General features: G+C 35.2%; 2 protein-coding genes across 2 annotated transcripts; one reads left to right on the forward strand and one right to left on the reverse strand.

Moving 5' to 3' along the window:
* Positions 1-6300: 6300 nt before the first annotated feature.
* On the forward strand, positions 6301-9645 carry LOC133699123 (rop guanine nucleotide exchange factor 1-like). The gene is made up of 5 exons (XM_062122268.1): positions 6301-6825; positions 7206-7322; positions 7413-7951; positions 8259-8612; positions 8968-9645. Exons 1-5 carry the CDS (start codon positions 6525-6527, stop codon positions 9397-9399), a joined length of 1743 nt encoding a protein of 580 aa, XP_061978252.1. The 5' UTR covers positions 6301-6524; the 3' UTR covers positions 9400-9645.
* A 386-nt stretch (positions 9646-10031) lies between these two features.
* On the reverse strand, positions 10032-13016 carry LOC133699124 (F-box protein SKIP23-like). The gene is made up of 2 exons (XM_062122269.1): positions 11709-13016; positions 10032-10600 (listed from the first exon to the last, which is right to left on the reverse strand). The coding sequence occupies exons 1-2, from the start codon at positions 12894-12896 to the stop codon at positions 10556-10558; spliced, it is 1233 nt and encodes a 410-aa protein (XP_061978253.1). The 5' UTR covers positions 12897-13016; the 3' UTR covers positions 10032-10555.
* Between the last annotated feature and the right edge of the window lie 291 nt (positions 13017-13307).

Genomic DNA, 13307 nt, shown 5'->3' on the forward strand with positions numbered 1-13307 from the left:
ATCAACCGGTTAAAAACTCTGGTTATTGGATTGTCGAGTTAATTTACATGTTGTCAAATCAAATCATGTTAATTTTAAAATAATACTATTTTAACAATTTTTTAAAAATTAAAACTATATTGTTTTGAATCATTTAAAAAAAATAATATTATTTTAGATAAAAAATATTCCTTGAAATTGGCTCGACGTGGTCTTACTCAAGTTTGCCTATATTAAATAACTTATGAAGTGATCTACTAGATCACTAAGATTTGATCAAATTTATATCCAATTTTTTTTAGAAAAACTCAAATTGTATCAAGTCAAGTCTAGCTGAGCTAAATAAGTATATTATCTCTTTATTAAATAAGCCCAATTAGCCACAGATAGGGAACAAATCAATAAAATCATGCATTAATTCGTGATTCGCACAGCTTATTTATTCTAACCTAACCCAGACATTAAACCATTCATCATATATGATATGGATCAGAGTTGGTCCAATTTCAAATCCCAACTCCCTTCCTTTCAAAAGGGGAAGAAATGATAAGAAAACATTAACGAGCTATATATTAACATATTAATGCAAGTTCATTGGTTCAGTAAGTAATGTGGATGAGATCCATGCTGGAGAACGGCAGGCAGACATTAAATAGCCGGGACCCGGAAACAGTGCACTGTCTCTCATCACATGGAATGTACAGTTGTAATGAATGCATTGGTTCCGTTCAAGAGAATTCTAAATATACTAATAAAAGGGGGGGAAAAGGAATAAGAGGAAAATATGTTTCCTTCCCTTTATTGTTCTATTCATTTTTATATATTTTTATCGGTATCTTTACAGTATTTATCACTCTCTTGTAACAAATTAATTAGAATATACAGTTTAGTGTAATTCCGTGGCTTGGTGCTGGGATACACTCCTGCCATATAAGGAAAGAAAAACGACCATGATTGGCGTCATGTCAAGTCCCCGGATTAAGGTTCCCCGGAGGAGATAAGAACTCATTCTTGTTCATAGATGGGATTTCAGACTTGTTCATGTTATTAGGTAGGAATGGTAAGTGGTACTCTGAAGAATCGGGTTTTTCTATATATATTCTGCACATTACTTAATTATCGAGTAATATAATTATTTATATATCCATACTTTTCTCCCATCACTCATAGAATTAAAAATATACATATCTAATCATTTAGATGGTGACCTAGTGGTAAGAGCTTGGGATCAGGAGGTTTACTTTCTCTGTGGTCTCAGGTTCGAGCTATGTGGTTACTCATATGATGGCCACTGGAGGTTTACATGGTAGTTAACTTCAGGGCCTGTGGGATTAGTCGAGGTGCGCGCAAGCTGGCCCGGACACCCACGCTAAACTAAAAAAAAAATACATATCTAAATTCTTGAGAGGTGGCTCAACTGATCAGATTTTAAATTTACTCCTCAACGATCACGAGTTCGAGTTTTCTCAGGGCTATTGGAAACTTACATAGTCGTTAATTTTATGGCCCGTGGGATTAGTCAAAGTACACGCAAGTTAGCCTGAACACCTATATTAATAATAAAAAAATACATATCCATATCTTATTTATTAGGATTTGGATATCCATAGATATTTACTATCCAAATATTATTGATTATTTAACCTAAAATAAAATAATAATACATATATTTGAAGGTAATATATGTATGTATTATTATTTTATTTTATATTTATTAAATTTTAAATATTATGCATATATACATGTATGCATGTATTATGTATCATGTATTCATTATATTGAATTCAAAAATTATAAGTGTTTTATATATATATATATATATATATATATATGAAGTTAAGTTTCTATAGAGTTTTGATTTGATGGTTCGAGTTTAACAATATTTATATTATACTTATTATCTTTTAAATAAAATAAATAACTATCCAAATAAATTATATAATACACAAATCGATTCAAATATTCAGATTAAATTATCATCTTTACTCAAAGTGAATGTAATAGATATGTTTACTACCTTGCCAAGATGGTAGCTCAAAGTCAGGTGCGAAAGGCTATTTGAAACTCTCCTCCACCAGGTTTGCGTGACCTGGTGCCAGGAGACCGCACAAGGGTTGCCTTTGCAAGGATTTTGATACCGTTTATTTTCGTGGTGCAAAATTAAACGCAAAGGATTTTGGTACGGTGCAAAACGTTTTTGGTTTTTCAGACGCGCATTCTCAGACGCTTTATTGCCTTGGCCACAGTTCCATTGCCGCTGCTGACATCATCCAGCGAACTTAACCCTTCGTAAACCCCCTTGCACTCATTTATCATCACACCTGTAACCAATCGACCTGCCATAGCTTCATTAAAGAAATGATTGGTCTTTGATTCATGGGTAGCATACTCCCAAAACTTCCTTCCCACGGAGTAGGGCATCACTTTGGAACCAAGCGCTTAGACATTGCCGCCATGGCTGTGTTAAAATTGGATCAAGCATGGCTAGCAGGAATGGTGTTAGACTTGAAGGGTTGTCCTTCACAAGAAGTTAATTGAGAAGCATTGGTGAGAACATAGCCTTCTCCTTCTGTCTCTCCACTAACATCTTGTTGCGCAATGAAACCAGAATTTAAACATGAAATAATTAACCAAAATACGAATAATTACTTATCTTATATACAAATTTATGATTAGTTTGAGAGACAATCAAGCACTAGCAATAACTCTACCTGCCATATCTAAAAAACACCTCAGGTTTCCACCGCTTTCAAGATTGTCACGTGCAAGTACGTCTATGGTATGATGCTGGTCCTCACTACAAATCAAAAGCCTGCATCATTCTCTTGCTACACCCGGTGCCTATCACTCTTGGTACTGTTTCAACGGCCCAGATTTAATTCCAATGACCAGTGGAAACTGTGGAATGACACGAGCCACCATTAATTAAAAAAAAAGTGCATAGTAACCTTTTCTAGCTTTACTGAACAGTAAATCAGTTTACTTTCGATCTTGTCATTTTAAATTTAATTTATCGTAGTGTCATCTCTACTTCAAATTTAAATTAAAGAAGAGTTGCGAGAAAGATTTTCTTTTTTATATACAAATTTGGTTGGATGAATAGTAAAAAAATTAATTTAACCCCGCATTTAAACCTGTGCCCATCATTTAATATCAAGGGTCGGGATTTAATTTCAAGAATGATTGAAATGGCATGAGCGTTGGTCAAAGGAGATTATAGTTTATCAATGTCATTAAATAGCAACCATCTGATTGGTGATCTTAGTGGCGTAGAATAAATTGCTTCGAAACAATCAGGACCTGATCAAGTGCTGTTTTGGTCGATAATATCGTGTTTAGGGACTGTTTGAAATTATAATCTGTTTTTTAATTTTTTTAATTTTTTTTAGTTATAAATTAATTTTTTTCATGTTTTTTAATCATTTTGAAATATTTATATAAAAAATGAAAATATATATATTATTTAATATAAATCTAAAAATATACTTTAAAAAATAATATTTACAAACATTCTATAAGACGTTCATCAGCCTCGAACGTAAAAAAGGAAATACGTAGCATGGGATTGATTTGTGTATAAACTACACGCAATCAAATCCAAGAGCGAATACTTCTCCTTCACACACACGCCAGGCTTTTAGCAGCTTGTAGATTCTCTCCGATACTCTTGTCTCGCTGTGAGATCAAAGACCGTCGGGCTTATTTGATATTCTAATATTAGTTGTAATATAAAATATATTTTGTTTAAAAATATATTAAAATAGTTTTTTTTTTGTTTTTTTTAAATTATTTTTGTTATCAATGCATTAAAACAATTAAAAATACTAAAAAAATATTAATTTTAAATAAAAAAACAAAATTTAAATTTTTAAAAAACATAATTTTAAAAGCATTTTCAAAGCGAGTCTTTTTAGATTCCAAGCGATCAAATTCGGTAAATATTTTGTGAGATCATCAATTGATGGCGCAGAGTCCTAAGAAAATCTCAAATGCACTAGCCCGTGATTGAGTTTCCAAGGCAAACTACATCAAAACCCTTAAACTATCATGTAGATTTCAATTAGATCCATCATCAGCCAAAAGTTGTCAGCTACACCGTTTACTTTTCGTAATGATGCAAAGCTACCCGCAACATTACAAGAACTTCCATGGTCGAGGGATGTAATCGAAACATATTTAATAGATGGAGGGTCCAGCTGTGATTTACCGGTCAAGATTAATTAAAATCCATTGACTTCTTTCTGCACTGAAAATGATGAAACTAAAATTATAAGCGCACAGGTATCCTAATCAGACGCTTTGAAACACAAGCCCAGGGCTCATTAACTGAGGACGCTTGCTTTGTATCCTAGTCCCGCCAAAAAACAAACCGCCGTAACGTTTCATTTGTACGCTGTGGGCTATTTCCCTCCATTGCCAACCAAATCATTGCCTTGGGTTCCACATTTCTTCGTTATCTCCTCCTACCTCCACATCGCCCTTTCCTTTGTCACATCGCTGCGAACATAACATTCTATTTCTTTTTATATTTTAAAAATATTATTAAAATTTAAAAAAAAAATTAATATTTTTTTTAATGTTTTTTAGATTATTTCAATGTGTTAATATCAAATATAATTTTTTAAAAATAAAAAAATTATTTTGATAAATTTTCAAATAAAAAATACTTTAAAAAGCAACCACAATTACATTTCCAAACATACTCTAACCAACTTAATTATCAACCAGGTTAACATACAAAGAGACATCACCTATGAGCCTTGTTTATTATGGTAAAATATTTTTATTTAAAAATATATTTAAATAATATTTTTTATTTTTTAAAATTTATTTTTAATATTAACATATTAATGATTTAAAAATATAAAAAATTAATTTTACATTAAAAAAAAAAAATTTAACCACCTCTTTTCTATTTATGCCATACTCACAACATCCTATTTGATTTACTACTTTTTCTAACGAGCCCTTGAACACTATAATTCCTATCAATTAATCCATATGATTTTCCAACTAAGCCGTCCATGGGATTTTATCTGAAATAAAATTTGAATTAAAGAGTTAATGTAGTTTTTAAAAAGAGAAAGATCAAGATGTAATAATGTGCATGGACAAAATACGAGTATCTACAGTATATAAAGATATTGTTCTTGATTATGTGTTGATCTGGTAGAGATTCGTTTGAATAAAACTAGAGAGGAAGGTTTGAATTTGGCAAGTTATCTTGAATATACCATCAAGATCAAGAAAATTTCGTAGAGCCAGTTTATTTTAGTATTTTTTAAAAAATTAAAAAATATATAATTTTTTAATTTTAAATTAATATTTTTATATTATTTTAATATGCTAATTCAAAAATAATTTTTAAAAATAAAAAAATATTATTTTAATATATTTTTAAATAAAAATTATTTTAAAAAATAATTAGGACCATTCATTCAAGTATCTTTTTAACCAATTGAGTGATTGCGCAGGATCATGTTTGTTCGAAAGGAAATTAGTACATTTACTGATGTGATTACGCGAGCTATTATGCCAATGAACATGAAATGCACAATGTCAATATGCTTGTAACGGTAAACACAGACCATGCATGCAACATTCTAGCCGTTAAGCAAACAGGCAGTGTTCTTCTAACATGTCCTGAGATGTCTTTCAAGAATGCTTACATTGCCTCTTGTCTTTCAATTTCCCAATATATATATATATATATATATATATATATATATTTAGTTTCGATCATTCCATCAAATAAATCATGTTAACGAGTGCATTTGTGAAGATTAAATCAAAATACTTCCTATAAAGAATCCCTAATCAACAAAACAATCCATATTTAAAAATGTTTTGTAATATACTATAAAAATATTAATTTAATGCTTTCGCCGACAAATGACTACAGTTCTAAATAAAAAGATAATTAAGTATTCAATTAAAATTCAAGTTATTTTATTTTTTTATTATTAAAAAAGCCAATGGATTTTTATAATGCAAAATATAAATACTTAAAAACTCAATGAATTTTTATTAAAATAATAAAAACACAGGGACGTAATTACTAATTAGAGCTCCTCTGTGGTGGGAATTCTATGAAGTTTGCGGGTTTAGCAAATAATTAAAGAAGAAGAAGAAGAAAGTAAACATGATGGTCCCCACTACAAAAGAAAGCGTGTCGGGTGCTTAACCCTCCTGTTACGGAAAGAAGAAAAAACAAAACTGTAGTTAGCAAACGTCCGTCTCCGTCTCCGTCTCTGTCTCTGTCTCTGTCTCTGTCTCCCTCCCTCCCTCTCACATACCTTTATCACATCACACTACTCTCACTATTCACTCACATAACTGAATAAAAAAGAAAAGCAAAAAGAAGCACCACCAAACATCAGCACATTCTTCTATAGAGACAAACGAAACACATCTCTAGAGAGAGAGAGACACACACACTTGGTTTGCTCACATTTTCAGTTAATCAGTTGCATTGATCGTACAATGAGCAGCAGTTGAGAGAGATCTTGTTTTATGACCGTCTGATCCTGTTCATTTTTATCAAGATGGGGAGCGTGTCTTCTGATGATGATGGAGGTGGTAGTGAGAGGTGTGGGAGTTATAGTTTGAGTGCTGACGTCAGCGAGTCTGAAAGTTGTACCAGTACGAGTAGTTTCTCGTGTCGGCGAGGGTTTGGTCGTGATGGCGGCGGCGGCGGCGCTGTGTCGAGTTCGATGACCTCATCTCCGCGTCCGCTGCCTGGAGGTTTCTGTTTCCCGGCGCCGGTTATGGTTCCGGTTATTGGCGGTAAGGATGTGGTGGTTTGGGACTCGAAGAACGAGAAACGAGGGGACGCTGATTTGTCTGGTAATATTTTTTTCTTCTTATTTTTGTAGGTTTTTTATTCTTACTCCATTTTTTGTTAATTTTTTTTGCCAGAGAAGATATTTTTTTATTTTCAATTTTTTTTTAAAGGAAGATAAAGAGATGGATTTTGAGATTTTAATTTTATAATTCTGGTCCCTCAAAGAGAGAGAGAGAGAGAGAGAGAGAGAGAGAGATTAAGCTCTCATTTATCATTGTAAAAAAAAGAAACAAATAATTTTTATTGATTTTCTTAATAAAGAATTATAATGCAAATTGTCAAGTGAAGGCCTAATTGTGTGCCAGTTGGAGATTTTTTTAATCCATTCAATATAGTTCTCGATAGTTCAATATTTTGGATTTTTTTTATGTGCGTAATGCAGAGGTTGAAATGATGAAAGAAAGATTTGCTAAGCTGCTTCTAGGAGAGGACATGTCTGGTGGTGGTAAAGGAGTCTGTACTGCACTCGCCATCTCAAATGCCATCACAAATCTATCTGGTATGTATGGATTTTTTCTTCTTCTGTATTTATGTTAAGTTTGTGTGATGCCCATATGGATTTAAGCTCAATTTTGGGTTGTAATTGAAGCCACTGTTTTCGGCGAGTTGTGGAGGTTGGAGCCATTGGCGCTGCAAAAGAAGTCCATGTGGAAAAGGGAAATGGAATGGTTGTTATGTGTTAGTGATTCGATTGTTGAGCTTGTACCTTCGATACAACAATTTCCTGGTGGGGGAACTTATGAGGTTATGGCAACTAGACCACGCTCGGATTTATATGTGAATCTGCCTGCACTCAAGAAGCTTGATGCTATGTTGATTACTATGCTTGATGGTTTTAGTGAAACGGAGTTTTGGTATGTTGATCGGGGGATAGTTGTGGGTGATGGTGGTGGCTGTGATACATATCCATCGGGTATTTCTGGTGGGAGGCCTTCTATTAGGCAGGAAGACAAATGGTGGTTGCCGTGTCCAAAAGTGCCACCAGATGGGTTGTCAGAAGATGCGAGGAAGAGGTTGCAGCAGTGCAGAGATTGCACCAATCAGATATTGAAGGCAGCAATGGCTATTAATAGCAGCGTGCTGGTTGAGATGGAAATACCCACTGCTTATATGGAGACCTTGCCCAAGGTAACTGTCTTTCTGTATTTTGAAATAATAAGTCCATAGGACTAGTACAACTACATCCCCAGCAGCATGCATGTCTTGCCTTCGTTTCATTTTTTGTCCACAACCAGTCTTTCTTGTCAATTTGATTAACTACATTTGGAGGAGGGTTTTTTTTTAATGTTCCTTTGCATCTCTCTAACCAGCGCAACCAAAGGGTTCATCTAAATCATACACCTTGGATTTTTTTTCTTCTTATTTTTTTTTTTGCTAGTGTGGCTTTGGATGCTAAATTCATAGCATGCTGTATTTTCTTTTGTGGTGCTGTCAGAATGGAAAAGCTTGCCTTGGTGATATCATCTACCGCTACATAACTGCTGAGAAGTTCTCACCTGAATGTCTCCTAGATTGCCTTGACCTCTCAACAGAGCATCATACTCTGGAAATAGCAAACAGAGTTGAGGCAGCAGTGCATATCTGGAAGCAGAAAGATCATAGAAAACATATCCATAACAAAAATATTAAGCACTCGTCATGGGGTGGCAAGGTCAAGGGCTTCGTTGCAGATACACACAAGAATCAGATTTTGGCCCAACGAGCTGAAACTCTCCTGCAGAGCTTAAGGCTTCGTTACCCTGGCCTCCCACAAACAGCTTTGGACATGAACAAGATTCAATATAACAAGGTAGTTGCTTCAATTATTAGTTGGGATCTAGAATTCTAACTTGATTCTCCTAACCAACATCATCAAATAATGATGCATCATAATGTGTGGTGAATCCCTCAATCCAAAAGTACTGCAGTAACAAATATCTATTTCAAGAGACTAATTCTGTTGTTGCTTGCATTTTGATTTATCATATGCATGTAAACAGGATATATTGGCAGTTGAATAGCTAATCTCAGTGCATGTCACTTGGAAAATATACAAAAGGGGACACCTTTAAGTTCACTCACATACACTGTTTTAGACCATCCAGCAACAGTTTTGCACATGTTGGACATGCTTTTCAGACGATGAAAGGTTTATTTTCTTGCAGGATGTTGGGCAGTCAATTCTTGAAAGCTACTCGAGAGTTACGGAGAGCTTGGCCTTCAACATTATGGCAAGGATAGATGATGTTCTTTTTGTTGATGATGCCACAAAGCAATGTGCTGCAGCAGAATCCATATCCCTCTTCAACAGAGGAGGATTAGGAGGCCACCCTATCCAGAAGCGAATGTCTCCTAGCCCCTTCTCAATCAAACAAAGCCCCTTTGCCTCTCCGTATGGAACCCCAACTTATTTTGCTTCTACTCCAGTTTCCGGAAGCCCAGCAAGGGTGCCACCTTCTCAAAAGAGGGGCAATCCTAAGGAAGCATCCGATCAAAAGTTTGAAAAACCGTTGTCACCTGACTTAGAGAGGGTTTGGTCATATGCTGGCAACATCAGTTCAAGAAGAGTTTCTGGGGATGCTCCTGAACGAGATTGACTTCGAAGCTCTCACCACCCCACCCTGGGTGAGATTGCCTACCGTTGTATTAATGCTATCAAAGAAATGCATTATCGTGATCTGGAAGCCTCCTTGCATAGGAGTTTGTAGGATTCATATCTAGCCTTGTATATTGTTTAGCAATAGAAAGATCATGCTCCAAATCTTCTATCACGCCCTTTTGAATTAAGCTGGAATTGAGGGAATATTACTTTTATCTATGTCAAGGAAAAAAAAATTATGCTCTTTTTTTTCTCCCTTGAATCAGCCAATTATGCACAATGGAAAAGATCACAGCGACTAAAAAAAGAAATGGTCAGCCACAACGCAACGAATAATGATAGTATACAGATTTGGAGAGTAATTAGAAATTTCAGCTCAAATGGATTGGAGATTTGGTTTTAGCTTGTCCCAATCTAGGGTACACCTGAACGTTATCCAGGTATTTTAAGCAAAAATTGTGCTGTTGGGTTTGCAGCGCTGATTTTATCATAACCAGAACTGGCAAAACTCAAAACTTGAGGAGAGGAACTTCAAACGACAATTCAAAGTGTGCTCGAGATACTATCTTTTGTTAATGGCGGGCCCTTGCAGCCATACACTTAATTAGCTACCGCATGCAGCAACTTAAATTAATGGAAATGTCTAAACATATTTCATGGTGTAACAAGGCAATACTTGAATCCGTGTATGTACAAAATCCAACTCAGTGGATCTAACTTGTTTGGTATCAGTTAAAAGCAGAACCAAAAAAGTGAAAGAGTCAATACAACTGATTAGCATGGAATTTATTTCTGAATCCAGAGTCATTTGATTCTTGCTATCAAAGCAATAAGTTTCCACAGAGGCTGGTTTAGAGATTTCACCCGCTTACTCGACTGAACAACTGCTGCCGAGCTCTCAACCAATATGAGATGGAAGGCTCATGCCTCTCGAACATTTTTGAAATTCACAGATAAAATGAAAGTCGTTCACTGATTAAACTCCTAACAAAATCACAGGAAATTTCAGCTGATCACTACAGCACTTGATTTATCACCGCATGAGATCAGCACAGCCTTAACAAAGTCATCAGTAACTACATTAATGGACAGTCTACGAGCAGCCAGCTCTGCAAATATTTACCAGGGCAGTCATGAAATAGGAAACCTACTCTTCACTTCGCTATAGACAGCTCTTCCAGTTGATTTTGATTCTGCACCTGTTGCATTCACAAAATCAGAAACAAACATGCCATTACATGAATAAAAATAAAGCTAGTGAATGTTTATAAATTGAATGTGCAAGTAAAATTGGATACACTGGCAGGCGTGCTAATGCATGATGATTGTCCTAAAGCATCGCGATTGTATGCAACTCACTAAATTGATGATCAAATTGCAAGGCACATGTCAGTACAGTCCAGCAGGAAATATTTGCCACTTCAAATTACAATCAACAATTAATTAACAGTTTAGATCAAGGAAACAGTGAGCCAAGGGTTTCTTGCTACCAACTACCAAAGCAACAGAAATTCTGTATTTTGGCAACAGAGTTTAAGCATTCACAAAGAAGCCAATAAACTGGAAAAAAGTAAAAGGACTTCCATGCAAGTAGAATTTGAAATTAAAGAATTTCATATAAAAATTAAAAATTAGTTCATGGTGTTGCCTTGAGATTAAATAATTCAACAGCTCTCTTCAAAAAGTCTCAATTATGGAAGTTGATTGGTGACCCACGCTATCCCACTCAAAAAGACCATATAATCGGCAGTCCTAGTTTGTCATTTATCACATTTAAGTTTGCTAAAGAGAACCAGAAGGACCTGTCCCAAGCCTACACAATGGAGGGATGTAGATTGATGATGGCGCAAATGTATAAGAAAGCATGTCAGGGCATAGTTGCCATTCTTCATCGCAAACACATTAAGTGCTCTCGCCAGAATTAATCCTTGTAGAGATTGGTGGTCTCAGAATAGGCATTCCTAAATGCCTCACCTAGAATGGGCCCCCCGCCCCATGGATTGATACCTATGTTCAATACCATGTTCTAGTTTGCTCATCAAGCATCAACTATGGCCTGTGACATGCCAAAGGCCATTTGGATATATTTAATAAACAACTATGAGCCCCCTCCCAATTAAATGCCAAGTTCAGTGCAACTACAACTATCAAGACATGAATGTTTAAAACATATCCAAACTGCATACCGAACAAATTGAGAGACCTATGGAAGTAAATAGCAAAATCCAAGTAGGATAAAGCTACCATGCGAAGATAAAATTGAAACTTCATGTAAACAGTAATACTGGGGGGAAAATGAAGACTTACTTCCAATGACGTTGAAGCAACCCAATCAGGAGGTGGCCAGAACATCTTGGAATAATCAGGAAAATTTCTTAAAGGTCCTATACAACCACTCTCCAATTCAAACACACCTATATCACGACCAAACAATGACCCATCATCTCCTTCCCCCCTTGAATAAAAGAAATCATCATTGAAAAAGATACAATTCCCTTTACACCCAGAAAGCTCAGAAGCCGATGCAGAAAACGTCAAATCATCACCTAAAAACAACACGCGATTTTCCAAATCATTCACCTCAATCCAACATTTCCCTTCTTCATTCAACTTAAAAACCTTAAACCAAACCGTCCTCTCACTCATATACTGAACAAGATCCTGCACAACATCATGACCGATACTCAACCCTTCATCAGAATCAATACTCAAATACATATCAACCAACAACAAATCCCCCTTCGACTCAACCAAATACTTCTTATCCCCACCAAAAACCGGATTCCCAACTAAACCCAAATTCGTATCCATTGCAACTACCACAGTCCTCCCCGTATTATCCACAGCATAAAACCTCCCTTTATAAACAATAACATCATCAAAAGGCGATGACATTTCATTAATAATAGTCCATCTCTTATCCCCACTCTTAAAGATGGCCAATTTTCCAGAAACATGAATAGTTAACAATACAAACTCGGTTATGGAATTTAACCAAATCATCACAACTTTCTCCATATATAAATTACCGGCATCAGTGAAACTAGACGAATTCGGCTTATAATTAAGATGATGCAAAACATATTCATGACCCAATTCACGAATTCTTAGATTCGTTAAATCTAGAACACGAGGAAGATTATTAGGCAAAGAAGTTGACCTGCACCGCGATAAAGGATCAAACAAGTGTTTCTTACCAGGCACATCTTCTTCGATTTTGATAAGCCAGCCTTGTGTGTCTGTTTGGTTATGGGAATTCGGTAACCCAACAAGGAACACAGTTCGCTTGAACAGAGAAAACCCAAAAGAGGTGTGGGATATACCGTCGTTAGGGAGGATCTTGAAGGTGTTTGAAGATAAACAGGGAGGTTCAGGGGGGATTGAGGATCGCCATGAATTGCAGACGGAACGGAAACGGAGGAGGTCTGTGGAGGTGTCTAGGCGTTTGGAGATTAGTTCCATGAGGTCTTTTGGTAGATGGGTCCATTCTGCCATGGTGGGATTTTCTCCAGCGAGAAAGTAAGAGAAAATTGGGGAGAAAGTGGGGCGGATGCCTATTGAAGGACGTGTGTTTTGCTTATACAAAGCCCATCGTGATAATTTTGTGCCTGCTAGCCATACAAATTACAAATTGAGTGTGTTTAATATTTTGCAATTGGAATTCTTTTTATTCAATTTTTTTATTTTATAAATGGAGATTAAAAAAAAAACTGTTGAATTTGTCATGAAATTATATATATAAATATATTTGCATTTCATTTTTTCCTTTTATTATTATTTGATAAAAAAAAATCATATCAATTCATTATTTGTATACTAAAAAAAAAGATGTTTCGTCGTAAAAAAAAATACAACTAAAATTGTTTTTGATTTTTTTTTAATTATAGTGGTGTTATAGTGATGACA

The sequence above is a fragment of the Populus nigra genome, chromosome 7 (genome assembly GCF_951802175.1).
Source record: "Populus nigra chromosome 7, ddPopNigr1.1, whole genome shotgun sequence".
In the NCBI taxonomy this organism is placed as follows: Eukaryota; Viridiplantae; Streptophyta; class Magnoliopsida; order Malpighiales; family Salicaceae; genus Populus; species Populus nigra.